General features: G+C 32.3%; 1 protein-coding gene across 1 annotated transcript in view; it reads right to left on the bottom strand.

Annotated features, from left to right (window-relative positions):
* The window catches only part of LOC142319102 (peroxisomal N(1)-acetyl-spermine/spermidine oxidase-like), a 30,978-nt gene that overhangs the window by 5,560 nt on the left and 2,197 nt on the right, over nucleotides 1–23,221 (bottom strand). The window contains exons 2-4 of the mRNA XM_075356011.1: nucleotides 20,175–20,367; nucleotides 13,101–13,384; nucleotides 7,605–7,814 (exon numbers count right to left, since the gene is read on the bottom strand). Coding sequence (XP_075212126.1) covers nucleotides 7,605–7,768 — 164 coding nt within the window. The 5' untranslated portion in view covers nucleotides 7,769–7,814; nucleotides 13,101–13,384; nucleotides 20,175–20,367. The remainder of the gene's footprint in view (nucleotides 1–7,604; nucleotides 7,815–13,100; nucleotides 13,385–20,174; nucleotides 20,368–23,221) is intronic.

The following is a 23,221-nucleotide window of genomic DNA, read 5'->3' as shown; positions in this document are numbered from 1 at the left end:
TCACACTAAAAGTTATGGCTACCATTCACTTCTTCACTGATCTGGATTTTCAAACAGTGACAGGGATCTCCTCATCTCTGAACACTTTGTTCAGGACGTCATAACAGTACAGCCAATTTTCATCACCTGTCATAATACTGTTCATAAAGGGAGATTTCACATTTTCAAACTTTTTCAGCATTTCACGACACCATGTAACACTGATCTGATTATTGGTCAAGTTTTGCAGCACCCAAAGGGTATAAAATCTTTCTATTTTGAAGGTGATCTTGCAAAATAGCATGAACTACTGACACATTAATAACCAAGGATATCTCTGTTTGGGGGTGGGTCACACGAATATCTCTCTCAAGTATTTTTCATACTGTAGCAATGTTTCCCCCAGTCACAGTCAAAGACAATCGACCTGACCTTGGAGTGTCCTCAAGGCTAAAATTTCCTCTTTCAAACTCTCAATACTACTAAATATTATTGTACAATGAGGATAATCCTCTCCAAGTGCAAGAGTCATTTCCTCTAAACACTGATCAACACTTAACCCTCATGCAAAATTTCCCAGTATTTAGTTTTTGACCACATCACTAACTCTTCACTAACACAGCTAAAAAGTAAACAACACAAAGACTAGAATGGCTACAGTGCAATTTGGTGCCTATATAAACACTCGCTAACTTGTAACCACCTGTGATGATCCATTTTGTTGGACTGCTAAAACATTTCTAGTGTCCAATATATGAGTATTACAATATTCATTATTTTACTCAAGATGTTTTAGTAATCTTTATTGCTTATATATTTAGTAGTAAGCTTCTATCCTTTCTTTCTTTTTCTATTTAGCCTCTGGAACCACCGTAAGGTATTACTTCAGAGAATGATATGTATGAATGTAAATGAAGTGTAGTCTTGTACAGTCCCAGGTTGACCGTTCCCGAGATGAGTGGTTAATTGAAACCCAACCACCAAAGAACACTGATATCCACAATCTAGTATAATCCGTATAAAAGTAACTGCCTTACTGAGATTTGAACCTTAGAACTCTTGACTTTGAAATCAACTGATTTGCGATGAGGAGTTAACCACTAGACCAGCCCAGCAGGCTAAGTTTTTTATCCTGTAGGTCCTTAACCTCATATCACAGGAAACTTTTTAGTTTTAGATTTTCATTAACTAGACAGATTGACCTAAAATTATTTATCATAAATACAAGGTGGACACTATAGTAGTTTTTCATCATGATTTTACTATGATTTAAATACTAGATTATCCTTTACTCATTAAGGTAGTACAAATCACCATTAATTCATTTTTATTTCATTACTGGATATCATTGCAGTAGAGTAGCAATGGGAGCACAAAGATACTATGATTTTAAAATATAATTTAAGATGGTTATCAGTTAGAATTAAAAATTAAAAACTTGTTATTGTCTAAAATATTATGTCAATGTAAATAACATATTTTATAAGTAGCAGTAATGAACAAGATTCACATATTTACCTAAATATGTATGATTGTGAACTATAGTTCTTATGGGCATCCAGTGCACTCAATGACTTGCCCACTATCTAGGAGGATACTCAGTGAATCTTGTTATAATCAATGTACATCTTTTTATTATAAAGAACCAATTTATGTGGTTGCTTCTATATGGAAGAGTATGGGGCGGCCTCACTTATAATATAATTATATGCTTGTGCAATTTCTAATTTCTAAATTTTTGTTTTTAGCTTCATATATAATCCTGTATTATGTAATTTATTTAGTAATTTTATAATTCTAATAAAGAATATTAACAGAACAAAAATATTAATTTCATGCCATTAGTAAAAAATGAAAATTGTTAAAATAATTTATACTCTTAGACTAAATACTTCTAGATTTTTTTTAGTCAGTTCTTATATTAATAATGGAACATGAATGTCTAAAAATATCTGTAAATGAACCATATTTATACATGGCTCAGAGTAGAATAATTTTGAGAAGTGACCATGTAATCTAATACGGTATTACATCATAGAATGATATCAATGGTTATACTACATTAAAAATTTATTACAGTTATATGATTTAATTAATAACTTTATTCATGATGACATAATCATTTCAATCATGATATTTATACAGTGAAATAACTCAGACAAGAGAATCAGTTTCATTTTGGCTTTCATGCGAATAACATCACAAGTTTGTTTTTTTTTGTTTTATTCCTACTTTTTCTGATATAGATGTGTATTTTTTATGTTATGCTTCATTAATATTGTTTTCTTTTTGTGTACTGTTAATAGCTTATACAAAAATATCTCACAGTAGTATAAATCATTCTATCAATTTTTGTTATAAGTGTGGTGAATTAACTTTTAAATCTCAAAGAAAAAATATTACTCAGACTAAAACATCATATGAACTCTATTTTGGTGTAAAATAAGAGATTAGGACATGTTTTGCGCCCTTTCATATCTGCTTTAATTCTTGTGTAACTTTACTAAACAGCTGGCTAACTGGGAAGCTTTTACCATTTCTTTGGAATGGGGAGACCCTAAGGACTACTTGAATGGAGACCCTAAGGACTACTTGAACAGAATGTTATTTTTGTATTAAAAAAAAATCAAAAGTATCACAAGTAAATTCAAGAAATTTGTTGCATATTCTTGTCTTCCTTCAGCCATAAGATCTAATCCAGCAAGAGTTCTCTGATCCAGTTCTGCCAGAACATGGAGTTTAGAAGAAAATGCTGACTTTGAAGAAGGCAATGCTAATTTAGAAATAAGGGAAGAATTAATGAATCCAGATTTACAAGATGGGAGCACTAAACCTCACAAAATTATTCAAGCAGTACTTAATATTTGGTTCGTGATCTTAATTTGTTTAAAATGCCATTAGAGTTACTGGCTTCAAGATTAAAAGGCTACTTCATCAAAAGTGGCACTAAAATATGTTTTTTCTGTGTTAAGTAGCAAGAATTTCAGCACCTGTTCTTAATAATACTGTGTACTACAATGATGTAAATTCTTTATTGGATCTATTAGGATCACAATCCTACAGAATGGAGATTGTTTATAGATTTCTCTAAAACAAGTCTGAAAGCGCCCTTCACAATGGAAATGAAAAACCATCAATTATTCTTACTTATGCAGCACAAATAAAGGAGTACGACATTTGAATATTTACTGATGATGATGATATAGTATGAAAAGTATTCTTGGCATAGGAGACCTAACAGTGACATCTATTTTATTAGGAGTGCATTCTGACCCTGTAGGGGAAGACACCTTTCATGTGGCAGTTTCGGTCATCACCACACCACTCTGTACCTAGCCCTTATGGACTTTACTGGAGATCATCTTCAGAACCCTAGCAAAAGGCATCTTTTAGCTTTGTTCTTGACTCATTCAGGGTGCCACCGATGCGAATATATTTCCATCAGTGTATTACTAGAAAATGAACTCTTTAAAACAAAACACAGCTATGTCGAGTCTTTAACAAGACTGAGTGACATGAAGGAATTGATATTAAAAATGTAACTACCTACCTCATAGGTCAGAAGTTGAGTTCAACACACAACCATAACATAACACAAAACAAGAAATAAAAATAAAACTAAATAAAACACTACAAAAGCATCAAACCTTATAACACAGGAACAACAAAACCAAGACACAGGAAACACCAATTAAAGGAGCTTAAGCCATTCATGACTGCCCTGGCAGAGAGGTATGAGTATTTAACTGCTAAGCCAACTGAGACTCGAGAGGTTGTGGTGAGGGAGACTGTTCCTGTTTTGGTGTTGGCTCAACAGCTGGTTACAGTTCCTCAGCATAAACAATAAGCATATATTTTATAAGAAAAGTGCGAGGCAAGTCTGTCTCAAAAACAACCAGAGGTGGTCTTTGTAAATTTGAGGGAAGGGGCAACCATCAAATCTAGCAAGGAGATAAAAGACGAATTTCAGGTGGTCCTTAAACAAAAGAGGTCAATCTTGAAGATTTGTAATATTAAGGAAGCAAAAAAGGGGTTAGTCATCATTGCTGAAGACAAGGAAACCATTAAGGTTATTTCTGACTCTCTAAAGGTCGGTAAGTCTGATATGAAAGGCAACCCTAAGAACAAAAGGCGCCCAAGAATCATAGTTTATGATATAGATCAGCGACTATCTGAGGATGAATTGATGTCTCTCATTAGAGAGCAGAATACTCAGATGAACGAGGCTTCTTTCAAGTCTGAATGTATGTTATTTAAATCGGGTAGTTGCAAGGCAGAGTGTAACCACGGTATCACCAAGGTAAGTAATACTTTATTTAACAGCTTCACTAAGGAGGCCAGGATGTTCTCTTCTAGTCACGTTAAGGAATATTTAGATGTCCAGTGTTGTTTTAAGTCCTGCAGGTATGGTCACAGGGCAAAGTGTTCTGTCATCATCCTGCAGTTTGTGTAATGAGGGGCAAAAGCGTGACGAGTGTTCTAAGACGTCAGAGGATCCAACTTGCATTAATTGCAAGCACTCTTGAAAAGACCATAAGGACCCTGTCAATAGTAAAGGATGTGGATACAAACAGAGTTTTTGAAATGTATTACAACGCAGTATTTAATGGTTAGATTTGGTCAGTTAAATGCACAGGATGCCTATGTTGTTCAACTTGAGGTTGGTGAGATAGCACTATGTCGAGGGTTGGATGTTGTTCTGTTACAGCATCCAGATACATTGTATCTGGTGAACTACCAGGTTTTTCTCATTGGAAGAGGTTTTATTTTGGTTCAGATAGTACGTTCACTGTTTTGTGCAGAATGGTCTTCAGGTATTTAATGTATCTGGGGTGTTACCCATCTGCACAGGTAATGTAGATGGGCGACGATTGTTTGAAGGAACAAACATTGACGTTACCATTGGTAGGTATATCCCTGCCAATGTTTGTAACTGGAAGGTAGTTGATGATTGCTCAAGCGATCATCGATTGATTCTTTATGTAACGTTCCGGTTCAGCAGGGTCGTTTTCTGCACAGGCATGCAGACTGGAAAATCTTTTTTTTTATTTTCTTTCGGTCAGGCTTCGAGTTTTGGATCGGAGTCTTCTAGAGGTTCTGGATTTGGAGGACCTGGCAGTGAGTCTATCGGCGGTGAAAATTCAATTCCCAGTTCTGGTCGAGAAAAGCTTGCTCCATGGTGGAGGGCTTCTCAACGTGAGGGAGAACCGGAACGGCGGGCAGTTCTTGTGACCTAAAACAGAGATCGTAGGTAGATCTCAATATTTTCACAAAGTTCGAACGGCAAATAAGGGATTCCTGGCATTCCTTTGTGCATGAGCAAGGGAATAAGGATCCCCTGGGGAGTCGTCTGTAGAGTACTGGGACACAAACGACGTAAGGACGCCAGCCTCCGTGGATGAGTGGTAGCGTCTCGGCCTTTCATCCGGAGGTCCTGGGTTCGAATCCCCGTCAGACATGGAATTTTCGCACACGCTACAAATCATTTATCTCATCCTCTAAAACAATACCTAGCAATGGTTCTGAAGGTTAAAGAAAAAAAAACGACGTAAGGACGTTCTTCTGTCTGCCCTCTTTACCTGGTTTGGCGTGATTTCAGATGTCTGAGATCTTATGCAAATTACTTGATGATTTACTGTCTGACGACAGTGAAGCTGGAGAAACTGCATACCATCTGTGGATGTGGCGGAAGGTTGCTCAGTTTTGTGGGGGTGCGGTGTCCTTGGAGATTACCGATGCTGAAGTGCGTCAAGTTGTTTAGCTAGGGGCAAGGCCCCAGGCTTTGGTGGAATAACGGCGGAGCTCCTTGTTTGCTCGGTTGGGGTTAGTGTGAAAACATTCACACGCGTGTTTAATAAATTACTGTTTGGAGGATACTTCCCGGTACGTTTGAAGAAGGGTATTGTTAAATTGTTGTTTAAAGGAGGCGACAAGGTTCCCGTTTCTACTTCGTCGTATAGGCCCTTGACATTGCTACTGGTTATTGGTAAAGTCTTCGAAAAACGTTCTGTGCCTGCGTAAAAATGAGAGGCTGATCTCGCAAAGTTTATTGATGGAAAATCAGTACGGGTTTCATCCCGGAAAGGTACCGAGGACGCCATACTCCGCATGATGAGTGTGGTAAGAGCTAGCGAGCAGGAATATGTCCTGGGAATTTTCCTGGACATCTCCGGTGTGTTTAATAGCCTGTGGTGGTCTTCTGTCGTTCATCAATTACAAAAGAGACAGTGCACTGATAGTGAACTGCAATTAATGCAAAGTTACTTCAGGTATCTGGATGTGCTGCTCCGTGAGGGCTGGCATGAGGTAGGCAAGACGCTGTCCAAGAGTTGTCCTCAAGGCAGCGTCTTAGGTCCATTGTTGTGGATAGTGGAATTTGATTCCCTTCTGCGGCTGAGATTACTTGGCGGATGTCTCATAGTGGCTTATGCCAACGATGGGTGAGCCACCCAAACCCACCTGGTTGGTCTAGTGGTGAACCCGTCTTCCTAAATCAGCTGATTTGAAAGTCGAGAGTTCCAGCGTTCGAGTCCTAGTAAAAGCCAGCTAATTTTACATGGATTTGAATACTAGATCGTGGATACCGGTGTTCTTTGGTGGTTGGGTTTCAATTAACCACACATCTCAGGAATGGTCGAACTGAGAATGTACAAGACTACACTTCATTTACACTCATACATATCATCCTCTGAAGTATTATCTGAACGGTAGTTACCGGAGGCTAAACATGAAAAGAAAGAAAGGGTAAGCCACCCAAGAATGCAAGATACTTGAGTTATGGGGTCATCAACATTACATGACGTTCAGCCCAGAGAAGACCACAATGATGCTTCCTAAAGGTTGTTTGGCAGTGAGGCGTTAAGTTCGTGTTTCGGTGTCAGGCCTTCATATTAAATATCTTCAGGTTTAAAAGTACCTCGGGGTGTTTCTTGACAAGAAATTGCAATTTTGGATTACAAATGCTTAAGCTAATGAAGGATTCAGACTCTGTATGTATCTGAGAAAGCAGCATGGCCATCATTTTAAAATATTGTTAAATATTACTGAACCAAAAGATGGCTGAAAAATATATAGAACTGGTAAGTGAACTTCATGAAAACTATAAAAAACTAGAATGCAATATGTCTCTAAAAATACACTTGCTACATTCACACTTTCCACCTAATCTTATCGATGTAAGTAATGAATGCTTTCACAAAATATATCAATGATGAGAAACACTATCAGGGAAAATGGAGGCCGAATATGCTTGCGGATAGATGGAAATTAAAATTGACGTAGCGAATAAAGGAAAAAAACAGTTATTAGGTAAAAAATATTACACTATACACTACGTAATTCCTTAAAAGTCTGTCACTCTAAACCGCTGCCCTCCATTCAATTTTACTTTGCAAATTTGAAATCAGCAAATACTGTAAGACACATCTTATGAAATGCATGTAACAAAAAACATGGCTTTGTAGACCAGTGTTATCTAATAATGTTAGAACTGATTTTGTTCATTAGGGGACCTTTTTTATGTTTAACTAAATTTTATCATGCACGTCTTGAATGGATGGATTCTTGTCTTTTTAGCATACTAATTTTATTTTAGTAGATAAAATTTTAATATTAATTATTAATACCTTTCTGTGGCTTCAAGTATTTTTACTTTATCAAATCCACACTTTATCAGTCTTACTGCAGCAGATAAACCTGCTATACCTGCTCCTACTATGATAACTTTTGGTGTCTCCGCTAAAGTGTAACTTTCCGAATCCAAATTCTTTGTATCTATTTTAAATTTCATAGTCTCCTTCGAATTTAAAAAATATCTTGGATATGTTTTTAAGAACCTAGAACATTCAAAGCATATGATTATATATATTTATCAATATTTAACTAATAGTAATCTACATTCACTGCTTTAGCACAATGAAATAATAAAACCACCACAATAATTATGAATTATCATCAGCAGTAACATCAATTGATGCCAGGAAAAAATAAGAGGAGAGTTAAAAAAGATCGTCGCAAGAACTGAAAACATTATGAAAATATTAAATTAGGTTTGATTGGTCTTAACAAGTTTCTAGATTTAAATAATTTTTATTACTGGAAGCCATGAATAAAATCATAGCGAGTACATTAAGCTATGTATAAATTTAACCAAAGCCCTCCATTTCAAAACCGCCAATACTGAATAACAATGGGGATATTTTTGTGGTATACCATAATATACTCCTAGAACAGTTTATGAAAAAAATTGTTCTAGGAGTCATTATGAAAAAAATCTTCCATTATATTCTCAATTTTTAAAGAATGATCTGTGGTAGAACTGTCAACTCATATTAGTTCTTAAATAAAATATTATGGTTATGCCTGCACATCAGGACAGTTTCTTCTAACAGTCATAGGGAAACTAAAAAGCATTCAAGACCACGGCGTCTTCATACCAATTTGTATCGTACTGCCTAATATAACTACGGCTAAGGACCACAAATATCGTTTACATATACATTGTCAACTTACAAAGAAACCCAGAAAATGTTTGATAATTACCACTCTTCATCCTGCTACGAGGATCGGCTGATAAATTTTGCACATATATGCGTAGCATGGGAATGAAATAAAAAATGAATAAAAGTACAGTGCCTTTGCTATAAAATGTAATATTTATTTTTTTCAATATAATCCCCGTTTACACTGATACACTTTTCCCACCGTGTAACAAGTTTCTGAATTCTGTCTCTGAAAAATTCTAGCGGTCTTTCTCGGATCCGAGTGGCCACAGCTTCCTTCACCTCATCGCCGGTAATGTAATGATTACCTATGAGATGAGAAAACAGTGGAAGTCACACGGAGCCAAATTCGGCGATTAGGGCGGATGCGGAAGAGGCTTAAACTTCAGCTTGCGGAGAGCCTTCAGAGAGTTTGCGCGGTACCCATCGTGCACAGATTTTACGGTAACCCAATTGCTCGATATGGCCTACTCGTTCTTTAGATATGCCTAACTAACTGAATAGCGATGCGTTGCTGGATGATTCGCCGGTCACTTTGAAGCAAATCGTCCACCTCTTTTCGATGTTTCTCTCAAGTCATAGAAACTGGTCGTCCGCTGCGAGGTGCGTCCTCAATTGTCACATTTGCGAAATTTCAACGCCCACCTATTCACAGTACTCTTGTTAACAGTTTCATTACCGTAAACCGCTTTTAAACGATGAAAAATATTCGTAGGATTCACATTTTTTCCTGATAAAAATTCGATCACTGCGCGCTGTTTTAACCGTTTTGACATATTGGCCGTACTCGACTCCATTTTAACAGCTACTGAAAATAAACCGGTAAACGGATTTCAACGCATCGCAGGTATGTAGAGGAGTATTTTTGCTATCATGTGATGCCACGCCCAATTCAACAGTACTTTATGTCTCCTTGTAGCACGCTAATGTGCAAACTTTACCAGCCTAGCCTCGTGCAATCATTTTCCCGTTTATTACATGTTCCAAAAGAAAAAATAAATATAATATACACATGGGAATGTGTTATATGAACTTAAACACAGTAAGATAATAAACAATATTATCAAAACGAAAAAAGTTTAAATTTTTTACATTTCTATACTTTAAGCCATCAAAATTTCATTTTTAACTTAAAATTAGGGAAATTTCAAAGGTTTCTAGTTATCATTGTTTAACATTTTACTAACTAACATTGATAATCTGATCAATTCTGAATCGATCGCATATAGTTTGCATCTACAAACTAGTTCCCTGTTTAAACAATACACCATTCCTAGAGACCATTTTCACCTACCAATCATTAAAAATTTGTTCATTGATTTAAGTCTTTTATAAATAAAAAAAAAACCTTACGCATTTATAAATCTTTTTGTTTAAGTTTCTAAAAACTCTATGTTAATAATATCTGTAACTATTTTCAAAAATTTCAATTTATAAATTAAATTATTTTATTTGTATATGTGCAATATATACTGCTCATTAATAGTATAGTTTTACAATTATAATACCTATAACTTTTATAAAAAAAAGTAACAAAAGCATATTTTGGAAAGTTAAAAAAGATTGTTTAATATTGATTTTTTTAAATTATTGTTTGTTTTTAATAGAAATCAGAATTTTCTTGGATGTACATTATACATCATTGTATATGTAGTTGACCAAATAATGGAAAAGAAATGTTAAAATAAAAAATAAACTACTGCAGCCAATAATATTATAAGTGATCAATGTGAATCATAATTAATATTTTAATAAATTACAACAAACACAGTAAAAAGGACAAGTATTTTACATTTTTTAATTGTTAAATATGATTAACAAAATAATTTTTTGAGCAGTGATGTAAGAAGGGTGTAAATCCCTTAACCTTGGGTCAAAACTACCATGAGGCCTACTCTATCCAGAAATAATATTTTTCTGAATTTAATAATACATAATATTACCTTAATATTCACTTATATTCAAAACTACATGAAATAAATTATTACAAACTTTTAATATTTCTTACTCCACAATCTTTTTTTTTTTAATCTAAGTTTGTTTACCTTTTCTGAAATATTGAATCACTCAGTTGATTTAAAATTTTGTGTGTAAAAATCATTGTACTGGGTTTTTCGTCAGAACTTAACTAGTCCATATGATTAAAAACTGTGTGGTTAAACCTGTTGTATGAACCAAATGGATTTTCTGTTAGCTGTTTGAAAAATATGAAATTTATTTTATAAAATGACTTGTACTTAGTGAAATATAACCATGGCAACTCATTATTTAAAAGATCACTGAATTTTATTATAAATACTTTCCATAAAATGTGATCTTCATTGCATGTCTTTCAGTACATGTGAGACTGGATTTGTTTCACTTCCCTATCTATATAACTAGACTAGATTTGTGTGTGACATCTGGTCATGTTAATATTTTCGAAACAAAGAATCTTAATAATTTATATTCACAGTTAAACCTCTCTAATTCGAATCTCAAGGGACCAATATTTTTTTTCGATTTAGGGAGTTTTCTAATTAGAGCGGTAAAATAATGAAAGTCAAAAATTGTACAGAAGAATTTCATAATTTAATAAAAACTTATGTTAATCTATAATAATGTAATACAGTACTATGTTAGAAAATGTTAGAAAAGACAAAATGTGTATATTATTATTTAAAATTAAAAAAATGAATGAATCATACCTTTAATTATTTCTTGAAAAAAAGTCAGTAATTGTTTTTTTTTTAAGTTTTCTTCCAGTAGATTTGAAAATCAGGGGAATTTTTAATCTTCATTAATGCACTAAATACATCATCTTGTTCTACTTCGCTTGAACTTTTGAAGAATGTCGAAGGGTTTTTATTACCGATTTCGCGTCTTTTGCTGTAATTATAATTTGTACTTGTTCCGTTTCGTCTTGGAATCCTTATGAATGGTTGAATGTGACACAGACGCGATGATATCATAATCGGTTGGAGTGGCACTAACTGCAATATCATCATCAAAGTGTGCGAACAAGTCAAATTAAATTTCGTCCTTATTAATGAAGTTTTTACAAATTACACCCCAATCTTCTTCTGAAATTGGGAAAGGGTCTACAAATTCATCTTGATTTTTTCCGAATGAAAATGCACAAGTTTTGAAACAATAATTGTTTCTTGGCAGACATTCCTCCACGCTTTGTCAGCGAAGCAAGAGACCGGATATTACTTATCACACAGTGGCACCATGCACAAAGTTTTGTTATCGACTATTCCGGCGACGGAAATAAACAAGTCGGAAGTTGATTGAAATTAGGCATACAGTACCGGATAAAATTCACAATCCACACTAACAATCGCTATTTGCTATTAAATTGTTTACTACTATCTATGCTTCTTTGGAAATCGTGTACAGTAGGTAAATTCTTTACTGAAAATGATTAAAAAAACATTTTCATCACAGAAATAATATATATATCAAGTCCTCAAAATTTTTGAATAAAGGAGGTGATTTAAAGAGTATTTTTCAAGAGACAAAGTAAATATTTGAATTAAGAAGGTTCAATTTTGGGAGGTTTGACTGTATTAGGACATAAATTACCAAAACAGACTTTTGTCAGATCACCTAAAAACAATAATGCACTATTTCTCATGAAAATCTGTAATGGACAATTTAAAGTTGATCTTCAATAATGCAAGACCTTGGCTGTGCACAAATAAACAATGTAATTTGTTTTTGATAAATGTATAAAACATATTTTATAATCAAGCTAGTTTATTTAAGTACAATAACTATGTGTTTCCATTATTTATTTCAAAATTTAATTTTATTAATACACTAATGTAGGCTTAATCACTATGAATTTCAAAACATGAAAATGTATGTCACTTCAACCACAGATGAAAAGTTGAAACAGTTTCAATTCTGTTTTTAACCATTTAAAAATAGATTACAGTTGCCGCTGGTGGTTACAGTGACACTTGTTCTACTATTCATGTTAAAAATATATTTCAGAAGCAATTATTACAAAATTCTTTTTTTCTTACTTGTTTTAATTTAAATTTGGTATAAATTTTATTTATAATATTTTAATTATTATATAATATATGTTGCTTACTGCTATGTTTGTAGTACATTAGTAATTTTTAATTCTGTATTTTTTTCAATTTCATTACAGTTCATAAAACTTGTTTTAGTATATTTAGTCATAAGTTAGTTTCATTCTGTTATCATTACATGCCACTATTTTAGTAATAAATTTTACAAAACACTGGTATAAATAACTCAATAGGGAGCAAATCTGTTTAGACCTAAAACTAATAATTCCTTTAAACGCCAAATCTTTGCAGTTTCAGTTCTTATCAGAAAAATTAATTTTTCATTTTTAAAACTTTCTGAATGGTCAGTACAACTGCATGACATTTTTATTAAAATGTTAACTGCATTGCACTCACAAACAAAAAATTTTATGCACACATTAATGTAGTATATATACTGATTTTACAGGGAAAAATAATATCACAAATTGGTAGGTAAAGTAGCTACACCACTTATACAATAAAACATTCATGATTATTTTTTTGATGACTATTTTAAAACAAAATATTCTAAGCACAATAAAAACTACTTTTAAATACAAACTAATGCATTTACCAACTGTTTCAAAATAGGTGCCACCAGTTGCTATTTATGATTAAGTCACGTACACTGTATGTAACACAACTGAAAAGAAAACTTAAGACATGTGGCTTAAGAAGATCTTTGAGAAAGTAAGTTGTTAAATAGAAGACTTTTTTCAAAGATATTAAAATTGTCTTTCAGTAGAATGCAATAAGATAAGTTCTGATAGTTTATCATCTTATCTAAGACAGCTTTTTCTTAGATTTGTACGAAATTTTACATTGGACCATGCCAGAAACAGATCTAGAGCTTCATATCTGAAATAAATTTTAAAAAAATACATAAGACAAGTAGGAAAACTAATTCAAATCTATAATGATTAAATGTAACATGTAATTCTGTTAATAAACTCTTTAAAAAAAGATTACAGGGGTAAAAACTTCTCACAAATACCCTACTTTTACAAATGAACAAAGAATGAAAAAAAAAACTAGATTTATCTATTTCAATAACAATAATTGATTACTTGGCTGTTATAATTTAGTTTAAACACCTTTAATCCAATGCACATAAAAACATTTCATTTGTAAAATTTAGACAAAATATCACTGAATAAAAATTGTTAAACGTGTATAAATTTTAATAAATATAACAAAAAATAATTAATTGAGTAAATAATACAATCTATAAAAACTTAGCTAATAACACACAGTAACTTACATTCAATATCCAATAAGAATATTTATGTACATTTAAAAGTAAAATTATACAGAAAAACAAGCCAGGAAAATGCTTAAAACTACTGCTAAAAAAAATTAAAAGTTCTATAATAAAAATTATAATTTTGAAAGGCTTCAGAAAGGTTTGTGCACATCTGGTGCCTCACGCTTAACGGAACGTCACAAAAAAATGCGAATGGAATCTGCTTTTAAATTTTTGATGCGCTACACAGAAAAAGTTCTTAAAATTCCTTGAAGTCCTTAATTCATTCGTTATCGGCGATGAAACATGGTTTCGTATTTCACGCCAGAGAGAGACCGGCAGTCAAGGGAATGGCGTCATCCTCAACCCCCAACCAGGCCGACAAAGGTCAACCACAGCCATTTGGACGCAAACTGATGGCCACAGTCTTTTGGGATTGGTTTGGCATACTGCTGATTGATTTCATGCCAAGTGGAACGACTATAAATGTAGAAGCCTACTACGAAACGCTACATAAGTTACGGCGCGCCATTCAAAATCGGCGACGTGGGCGGCTGACCGACGACGTCGTCCTGCTGCACGATAATGCACGTCAACGTGTTGCGGGTCCGACAAGTGATTTACCGAAAACATTTTACGATCATCCACCACATAGTCCGGACTTAGCTCCTTCTGATTACCATTTGTTCGGGAAATTGAAAGAATTTTTGAGTGGTAAGCAATTCGCGGGTGACGATGAACTTAAACATGCTTTAATCAGTGACTAAATGGGCTGGCGGCAGAAGAAGCTATATTAAAGGTGGTGTATCGCTACGAAAAATGTCTTAATTGTGACGATTATATAGCGAAGTAGTATAAGGTATGTAGAGAGAAATAAAAAACATTTATAAAATTTTCAGAATAAATTATTTTTACGACGAAACGGTCTTTACTTTAGAGATATATTTTTGCTACTTTTCTCGTATATTTTTGCTCGATATCATCAAGCAAAAAAAAAAATAAAAAAAAATGTCATACTAAAAATTTTATAAACATAATTTTTTACAAAAAAAAAATTAATAATTTTTCATAGAGAATGAGGCTTTAACATTTTAACAAAATACAATTAACAAATCTCAAATAAATGACAAGGAACCCAGTTTTTATTTGTAAATAATGATTAGAGTTACTGATTTTTTTTAAACACAATAAAAAAGTAAAATTCAGCTCATAAACATTTATTATTAACTATTTCCTTATAAACATTTGTCTCTATGTGATAATTTTTTTTTTGCTAAAATATTAATAATAAATCTGATTTATACAAAATGTATGAGTATAATGTTTATCACCAAGTGTACTCAACCCATGATTACTAAGACTACTTCAACCAAAGAATTAAAAAACTAATTTTAAAATATTGCTTTTTCTTTGCAACAATAATCGTTGTTTAACATGTTTGTGATCAATTTTATTTTTTAATTTAAAATTTTCCATTAAAATTATATAAGTTTAAAACAAATAACAAAGATAAATTGGTTGGAATGTGAGAAAAAGAGAATATATATATATATTCTCTTTTTCGTTTAAAATGTAATATTACATTTAAAGTAATTTAAATGTAAGTAATTTAAACTAACTGATAGAAAAAGTGATTTAATTCACATGCTCAAGTGAGCCTGCCAGATGTTAACCGTCAACTTTAATAAGCATTTTTGTCCATAACAGCAACTTAAAATATTGAATATTTATATACTCTACTAATTTAGTGATAATCAGATGTAGATTGGGGGTTTAAAAACCTGAAGAAAAGGTGTCAGATGAATCAGTGGAATTTTGAGAACCTTGAGAAAAAGTAATTAAAGAAGATTTTTGAGGAGGACATCGCAAGAGGTTTGAGTAAAAAAGATAGGGTGGAAAATATAGAAGAATGGTAGAATATTAAAAAGGAAATTGTTAAATCAGCAGAAGCGAAATTAGGCGGAACAAAGAGAACTGGTAGAAAACCTTGGATTTCAGAGGATATATTGCAGCTGATGGATGAATGTAGAAAATATAAGAATGCTAGTGATGAACAATTAAGAAATACTATAAACAGGAAGTGCAAATTAGCGAAAGAAGAGTGGACTAAAGAAAGGTGTTCAGAAGTGGAAAGAGAAATGATTGGTAAAATAGATAAAGTATACAGGAATGTTAAGGAGAATTTTGTTGTCTGTAGATTAAAATCTAATAATGTGTCAAATAAAGATGGTACACTGATTTATAATATGAAAGAAAAGGATGACAGGTGGGTGGAGTATATTGAAGAGTTACAGAGGAAATGAATTAGAAACTGGTGTTATAGAGGAAAAAGAGGGAAAAGGATATTACAATACTCAGATCTGAATTTAATAGAGCATTAAAAATTTGAATAGCAGAAAGGCTTCTGGGACAAATGGGATACCTGCAGAATTACTGCGCAGTGCACAAAAGGAAGCAATAAATAGATTGTACAAACTGGTGTGTAATATTTACAAAAAAGCAGAAGTTCCATTAGACTTCAAAAAGAGTGTTATTGTCATGATACCATAGAAAGGAAAAGCAGATAAATATGAAGAATACAGAACAATTAGCTTAACTACTAATGCATCAAAAATTTTAACTAGAATTTTGTACAGTAGAATTGAGAGGAGAGTGGAAGAAGTGTTGGGAGAAGACCAATTTGGTTTCAGAAAATGTATAGGGACATTGTATAAGGTATTGCTGCAAATTGATGAAGAAAGAAGCATTTGGTAAATATAGTTAAAAGAAGAAATAGACTTATAGACCACATATTAAGACATCCTGGAATAGTCACTTTGATATTGGAGGGACAGGTATATGGGAAAAATTGTGCAGGCAGACAACATTTGGAATATGTTAAACAAATTGTTAGGGATGTAAGTTGTAGTGGGTATACCAAAATGAAACTACTATAGAGTGATTTTTTAGGCCTGTTACCAAAATTTAAATGTAATTTAAGAAAGGAAATTTAGATGGAATAGAAAAAATGTATTTGTTACTTCCAAAAGAGATTAAATAAAAAATCTATTACTTACATAATTGTTAAAGAATATGGTCAAAATGTCCACCCCTTGCGGTTATACACGCATGGACTCTTTTCAGCATATTAGCAGAAACCTTTTTAAGAGTTGCATTGGAAGTATTCGTAATTAAGTCTGCAATATTGACTTTAATTTCATCAATTGTGTGAGGATTGTTTTTGAAGGCCTCGGAGGTCATAAGCCCTTGCTTATTATTCGATCATCAAAGAACTCTTGCAGAAAATCCATAGTTTCCCGAGACATGTGGTATGTAGCGCCGTCTTGCTGAAACCAGTAATACCGTTCTTGAGGTTCCAGGAGGGACACAAATTGGCGCACAATATTCCTATATATTTCACCATTTACTGTCAGTTCGAAGAATACGGGTCCGACTATACGATAACGAGATATCGCACAACACACACCAATTTTTTTCAGGATGCAAAGATTTGTCTTGTAAAGCGTTAGGATTTTCAACCGCCCAAATTCGACAGTTTTGACTGTTCACATAACCATCGAGATGGATTCAAGCTTCATCACTAAAGAACACCGTGTTTAAAAATTCGATTCCGTTATCGTTTACGAGAGACCTAAACCAACGGCAATATTGCAATCGCTTGTTTAAATCTGGAGGCTGAAGCTCTTGGACTAATCGTACGCGATACGGATACAATTTCAATTTTTTAGCGGCTTTCTAAACACTCGAATCTGACAAACCGACTTGCGTGGAAAGTTTTCGTAAACTTTTCCGTGGAGAATTGAGCAATCTTGTTTTCACACCTAAAACATCATCTGTCAAGCGAGTCGAGTCGGTCGACCGCTACGTTTTCTATCGCAAACACTACCTGTCTCTCGAAATCGGTTTGCTAGCCTAGAAATTGAAATTTTTTCTGGCATTGGAACACCAGCAAATTTAATTTGAAATGATTCTTTTACACTCGCGTACGATTTTGTAGCAAAATATTGTTCAAGAATGAAAACTAGTTGTTCTATGGTAAAAGACATTCTGCTTCGTAACACGATCGGAAACGGCACAAAAGTTTACACAGCTCGAGTAGAATCAACTCACACTGTCGTATCTATACCGGTTGAGTAGCGCTACCAACTTCGTGTCACAAAACAAAATTTCCCTTTCTTAGAAGAAAATTAGCAGACATTAAAAATTCGGTAACAGGACTAAAAAATCACCCTGTAGCATTAGGCATGGAATCTTAGAGAGCTGCATCAAACGACTGAAGACAAAAAAAATCAATATTTCCTGCTATTTTGAGTTATTTCCAGGTGAAAAACTTGCAAACTTTTGGGGAGAAACAAAAAAGTACCCATCTATCTTAGGATTTTACTCCTAAAGACCAAATTGAGCAAAAGTCTTCCGGCTCAACTCTACAGTATTGCAGGAATGGAAAGTTGGAGCTTACAAGAGTGTTAAAATACAGACATCCTTCACAAATTTGACACATCAGTTTGTAAAGTAACCCGAAGGAAACTGAATGGTCGTATAAGGAGATATTAGTATGACGTCTCCTTGTGAGTGATATATCATACCAATGTCTTCTTATGGGTTCTATTTGAAGTCAGGTGACAAAGCAGTTCTGGATGAAACCTTGTTTTTTGGAATTATCCTGATAAATTTCAGTGTTTATATTATTCAAGCTTGACACATTAGTTTTGAAGATTAGGTTTATTCCTCTTTCCACCCAACTAAGGTGAGTGAGAAAGAATCCCTTCATAGCAGTTGCTCTACCTAAGGAAAGTTTACATCTTTGCCAGTTTTCAAGTTAGCAGCTCATCTGTTATCAGCATACCTCTTTATTTAATCCCATATGGTTTGTTCATGAAAAAAAGTATTACTTACTTTTCCTAAGGATCATTTTGGAAAAATGGGCCAAATCTCAGCTGTTTCTACTACCCTGGAAAAAAAGAATTTGTTACATGCTTTCCTGTTAAATAAATATGTAAGTGTATATTTACAAGGAGAATACTTCTGTCAGGTTTAGGGTTGCCATATTGCTACAATTGTACATGAAGGCAATGTTTGGAATATGTAAAACAAATTGTTAGGGATGTAGGATGTAGGGGGTATACCAAAATGAAACGACTGGCACTAGATAGGGAATCTTGGAGAGCTGCTGAAACCAGTCAAATGACTAAAAAAAAAAATATATATATACTCTACTACAATTTCATTAATACATCTTGCTGTATTTCTAAACATTATAATTTGATACTGGAAACTCATATTCAATGAAATGTAAACATATTTTCTATGCATCTAACATCTACTGATTTATACCCATGTTAGTAGACAAGAAATATGAATAACCAAAAAATTCAAAATTTTTTTCTTATTCAAAAGTTATGTTTTCCAAACCAAACGAAAAAACCACAATGAATAAAATTACACATTTTAGAAAAAAAAACTCAATTTCATATCTGAGGTTTTTGTTTTAAAGTTTTATCGTATATGAAAAATACATTTCTGGAAAAAATTTCATTTTCTAGAATTGTATAATTTCTTGATTTCAGTTACAATTCCATGGAAGACATAATTTTTATCTAATTAAAATCTGCTTGTTTAATTTAACTAAACATTATTTAAACCAGAAAGATGCATAAATAATATTTTTGCTATTGTAAATGTTCTTTTGATGTAGAATAAGACATTTTTCAAATCCTGTTAGTGGATTAAGAAAATAATAATAATACATTGCATTTCAAAAACTATACATAGGATAAACAGGGTGATTCATGAAGAATATAACAAATATTCAGGACATTAATTTTCTACTGGTGAAAATAAAGACGAAATTTCATATAGATAGGTTCGGAAATGCTTCGTTAGCAAGTGTCGGCTGGCAAAAGATTTCACCCTGATTTCTACATCATCAGTAAAATTGAGCCAGACAAGTCTTGGGTTCCCAATTAAGAGAAAAACTTACTGGTTTTATATGAAATCTGGCCTGCAAATTGAACAAAATAAGTCAGAGCACTGTAAAATTTTGTATTTTCAAGAAAACTAATAAAAACAAAAGATTGGGGTAGAAAAAGATAATTTTATGTTTGGTGTAAAATAACTTTCTTAAATGGGTAAAACAAACATTTTAGACAAAATTTTTAGAGAATTTGATTCTGATTGAAACAAAACATATCAAAATATGACAGATTTTTAACCAGGTATTAATACAAAATTTTCAATAATATAAACAAAAGAATTAAATATGTTAGAAAAATAAAGTCAAAACTAAAAAATCAAATAAACAACACATCAATAAAATAATTTATGAGACACCTTTAAAACTAATTAAAAATTAATTTTATTTAAATTTGTTTGAAATAATTTACTTCATAAGATGGCAATACTAACCTTTCTTTTTCTGTTTTAGCCCCCAAAACCACCATAAGGCATTGCTTCAAAGGATGATATCTGTGAATGTAAATGAAGTGTAGTCTAGTACAGCCTCAGGTTGACCATTCCTGAGATGCGTGGTTAATTGAAACTCAATCATCAAAGAACACCAGTATCACAATCTAGTATTCATGATGCCGGCAATACTAACCTGTACCAGAAAGACATTTTAGTGCACTGGTTTAACACAAAATAAGGTACAGCGAATACTTCCAAAAGATAAACTCCAACCATTTAATCTACAAAATTTACTTCCCACAGATCTTCCAATACTGAATTTTGTCATTGGATTCTGAACAATGTTAATAACATAGTTTTTATAATTTTATTTACAGATGAAACAACATTTAACGAAGTGGAATTTTTAATTCAAATAAAGTCACATATGGAGTCGTGAAAATTCACACAGACAAAACTGGATACCAATGTAGCTTCCATGTAAATCTTTGGTGACAACAAAGATATTGGTACTTTTATTTTCAATGAGACTGTTTCAGGTGCTTCATACTGAAGACTTTTTGCAGAATAATTTGCCAGATCTATTAGATGTTCCTCTGATAACAGAAGGTAGATGATTTTCCAGCATGATGGAGCCCCACTTTGTCCTCTTCTCTAGCAGTTAAACAATACTTTAATACAATTTTTTCAAACAAGTGGATTGGACGTAAAGGAACTAACAACTGACTTCCAAAGTCATCTTATTTTAACACCTCTGGACTACTACTGTGGGATCACTAAAATCATTAGTATGTGAACAAAAATGTAATATAAGAAAAGAATTCTCATTGCAGTACAACTAATACAAAACAACCCTGTTGAAATACAGATAACCATCAAAAAATAGTTCATCAGGCGGTTTGTATCCACAGTGGCAAAAGACATTTTCAGCAGCTATTTCTTGGTTTTATTATGCGAGTTTGTAATTTTTCTAAAACATTTTATTATTTATTTTGTAATACTGAAAATTTTGTTTTGTTTAATACCTAGTTAAAATTTGCCATATTTTGATGTTTTGTTTGAAATTCTTTGAAAATGTTTGAAACTTTGAAATTCTTACATTTATTTAGTTTCTGTGGACTTCATTCAAACCATGTTACTTAGAATCAAATTGTCTACATAAACAATTTGGACACAATGTTTATGTTAAAACTAATGCAACAAAGTTACTTTATGTCAAAAATAAAATAGTATATTTTCAAACCCAATCTTATTTTATCTCAGTTTTCTCTCAAAAACTACAAAATACAGTCCTGGGACTTTTTTCAATTTTTCACATCAGATTTCATACAAAACCAATAAATTTACCCCTCAGTTTAATCAGTAATTTATCCAAGAATTACAGTATCGCCCAATTTTATTGAAAGCATAGAAATCAGGGTGAAATTTTTCATTAGCTGACACTGGTAATGTAACATTTCTGAACTTATGTTTATATGCACCTTATTCTTTATTTTCATCAGTACAACATGTCCTGAAAATCTGTTACATTCTTCATGAATCACTTATACATACCTCTGACAAGCACTTAATGAACTTTTATAGAATGTAAGTAAAGTACAATATCTGGCATAAATTACTGACCAATACTTAATAAAACTGCAAAAAATGAACTATTTTAACATACTTCTACATACACTGTATTTGAAAATAAAATTTTTAACATTCCAACATGAAAATGAACATTTTTTTTTTTAAATTTACACATTTCTAAAATTTGTCAAATAAAATTAAAAAAAATTGTAAAAGTGCAACTTAAAACATTTGTTTCATACTGTACTACAGAAAAGAAACTTTAATTGTATTTCCCCTAGGATAGTAACTCAATACTAAAAGTAACTGTACAATTTTTATCATTATTACTAACTTGCAAATTCTTTTAGAATTAATAAATTTCATACTAATATAAAAAATTAAATCAATTTTATTTTTTTATTACAAACAAATAACCAATAGCTTTAGTTACATAAAAAATGAAATGTAAGAAACCATCATGAAAAAGTCTTATTCTGAAGTACAAAAACGCATAATGATGTGGTGTATAAACTGTTTTAATCTATTATTTCTCTCACATTCTGTCTATACATCTTTATTTATATAAGATATATATTTTTTGGTTTGTTACCACTAAACTGAGTAATAATATATGTAATAATTGAATGTTTTAAGAATTTTTATTACAAGCAATATAAGTAAGAATATATTATTACTACAAGTAATTGTTGCTTTTACAAGCAACTTTTATTCCACCATTACAATGATTCATTAAAAATCATTAATACAGATCGTCACAAATAAATAACTTGAAATGCTATTGTGCATAGTCGACTAGACTACGGCATCAGCTGTTGGGGAGGAACTTATGTTACAAATTTGGATTCCATAGTCAAAATCCAAAAAAGATTCGTTAGAATGATAGTAAAAAAAGAACTACGGATCATTCTTTGCCAATATTTAGGGAATTGTCTATATTACCGCTACGTTATTTATATGTTTATATAGTAATGAAAATTTTCTTTATCAGAAGTGGTCATAGAGATAGTATGATAACCGAGTACGAACTTAGAAGTAAAAGGAATGCATATGTCCCCAGGGCAAATAAAACATGTTATATGAAGTTCTTTTCAAGTACTGCTCCTAGATTGTATAACATACTTCCTAATCATATAAAGACATAGTAATAGATTTTTTACATATATAACTTAACGGGCAGCACTGGATGAAAGGTTTATTACTAAACATAAATATTTGACGACGATTGATCTTCTCTATACTTAACTGCAGAAAAGATAAGTTTCCACCAGAGTAAATCATGAATTGAACCAAAACTAATCCTCCTATATAAGATAAAACTGTTTACTTTTCCCCTTACTCTAACTAAAAAGATTAATAGAAAAGGGATGGTGCCACAAAACGGGCAAGACCCTTGTATACACCTAATCTTTCATCTTTTACAAATAATATAAATTAAGTATAATTAAGTTAAGTTAAGTAATAAATATTAAATT

This window comes from Lycorma delicatula, chromosome 2 (genome assembly GCF_047948215.1).
Source record: "Lycorma delicatula isolate Av1 chromosome 2, ASM4794821v1, whole genome shotgun sequence".
Lineage (NCBI taxonomy): Eukaryota > Metazoa > Arthropoda > Insecta > Hemiptera > Fulgoridae > Lycorma > Lycorma delicatula.
The sequence above is the reverse complement of the archived record's forward strand: the minus strand, read 5'-3'. Positions and strand labels throughout refer to the sequence as shown.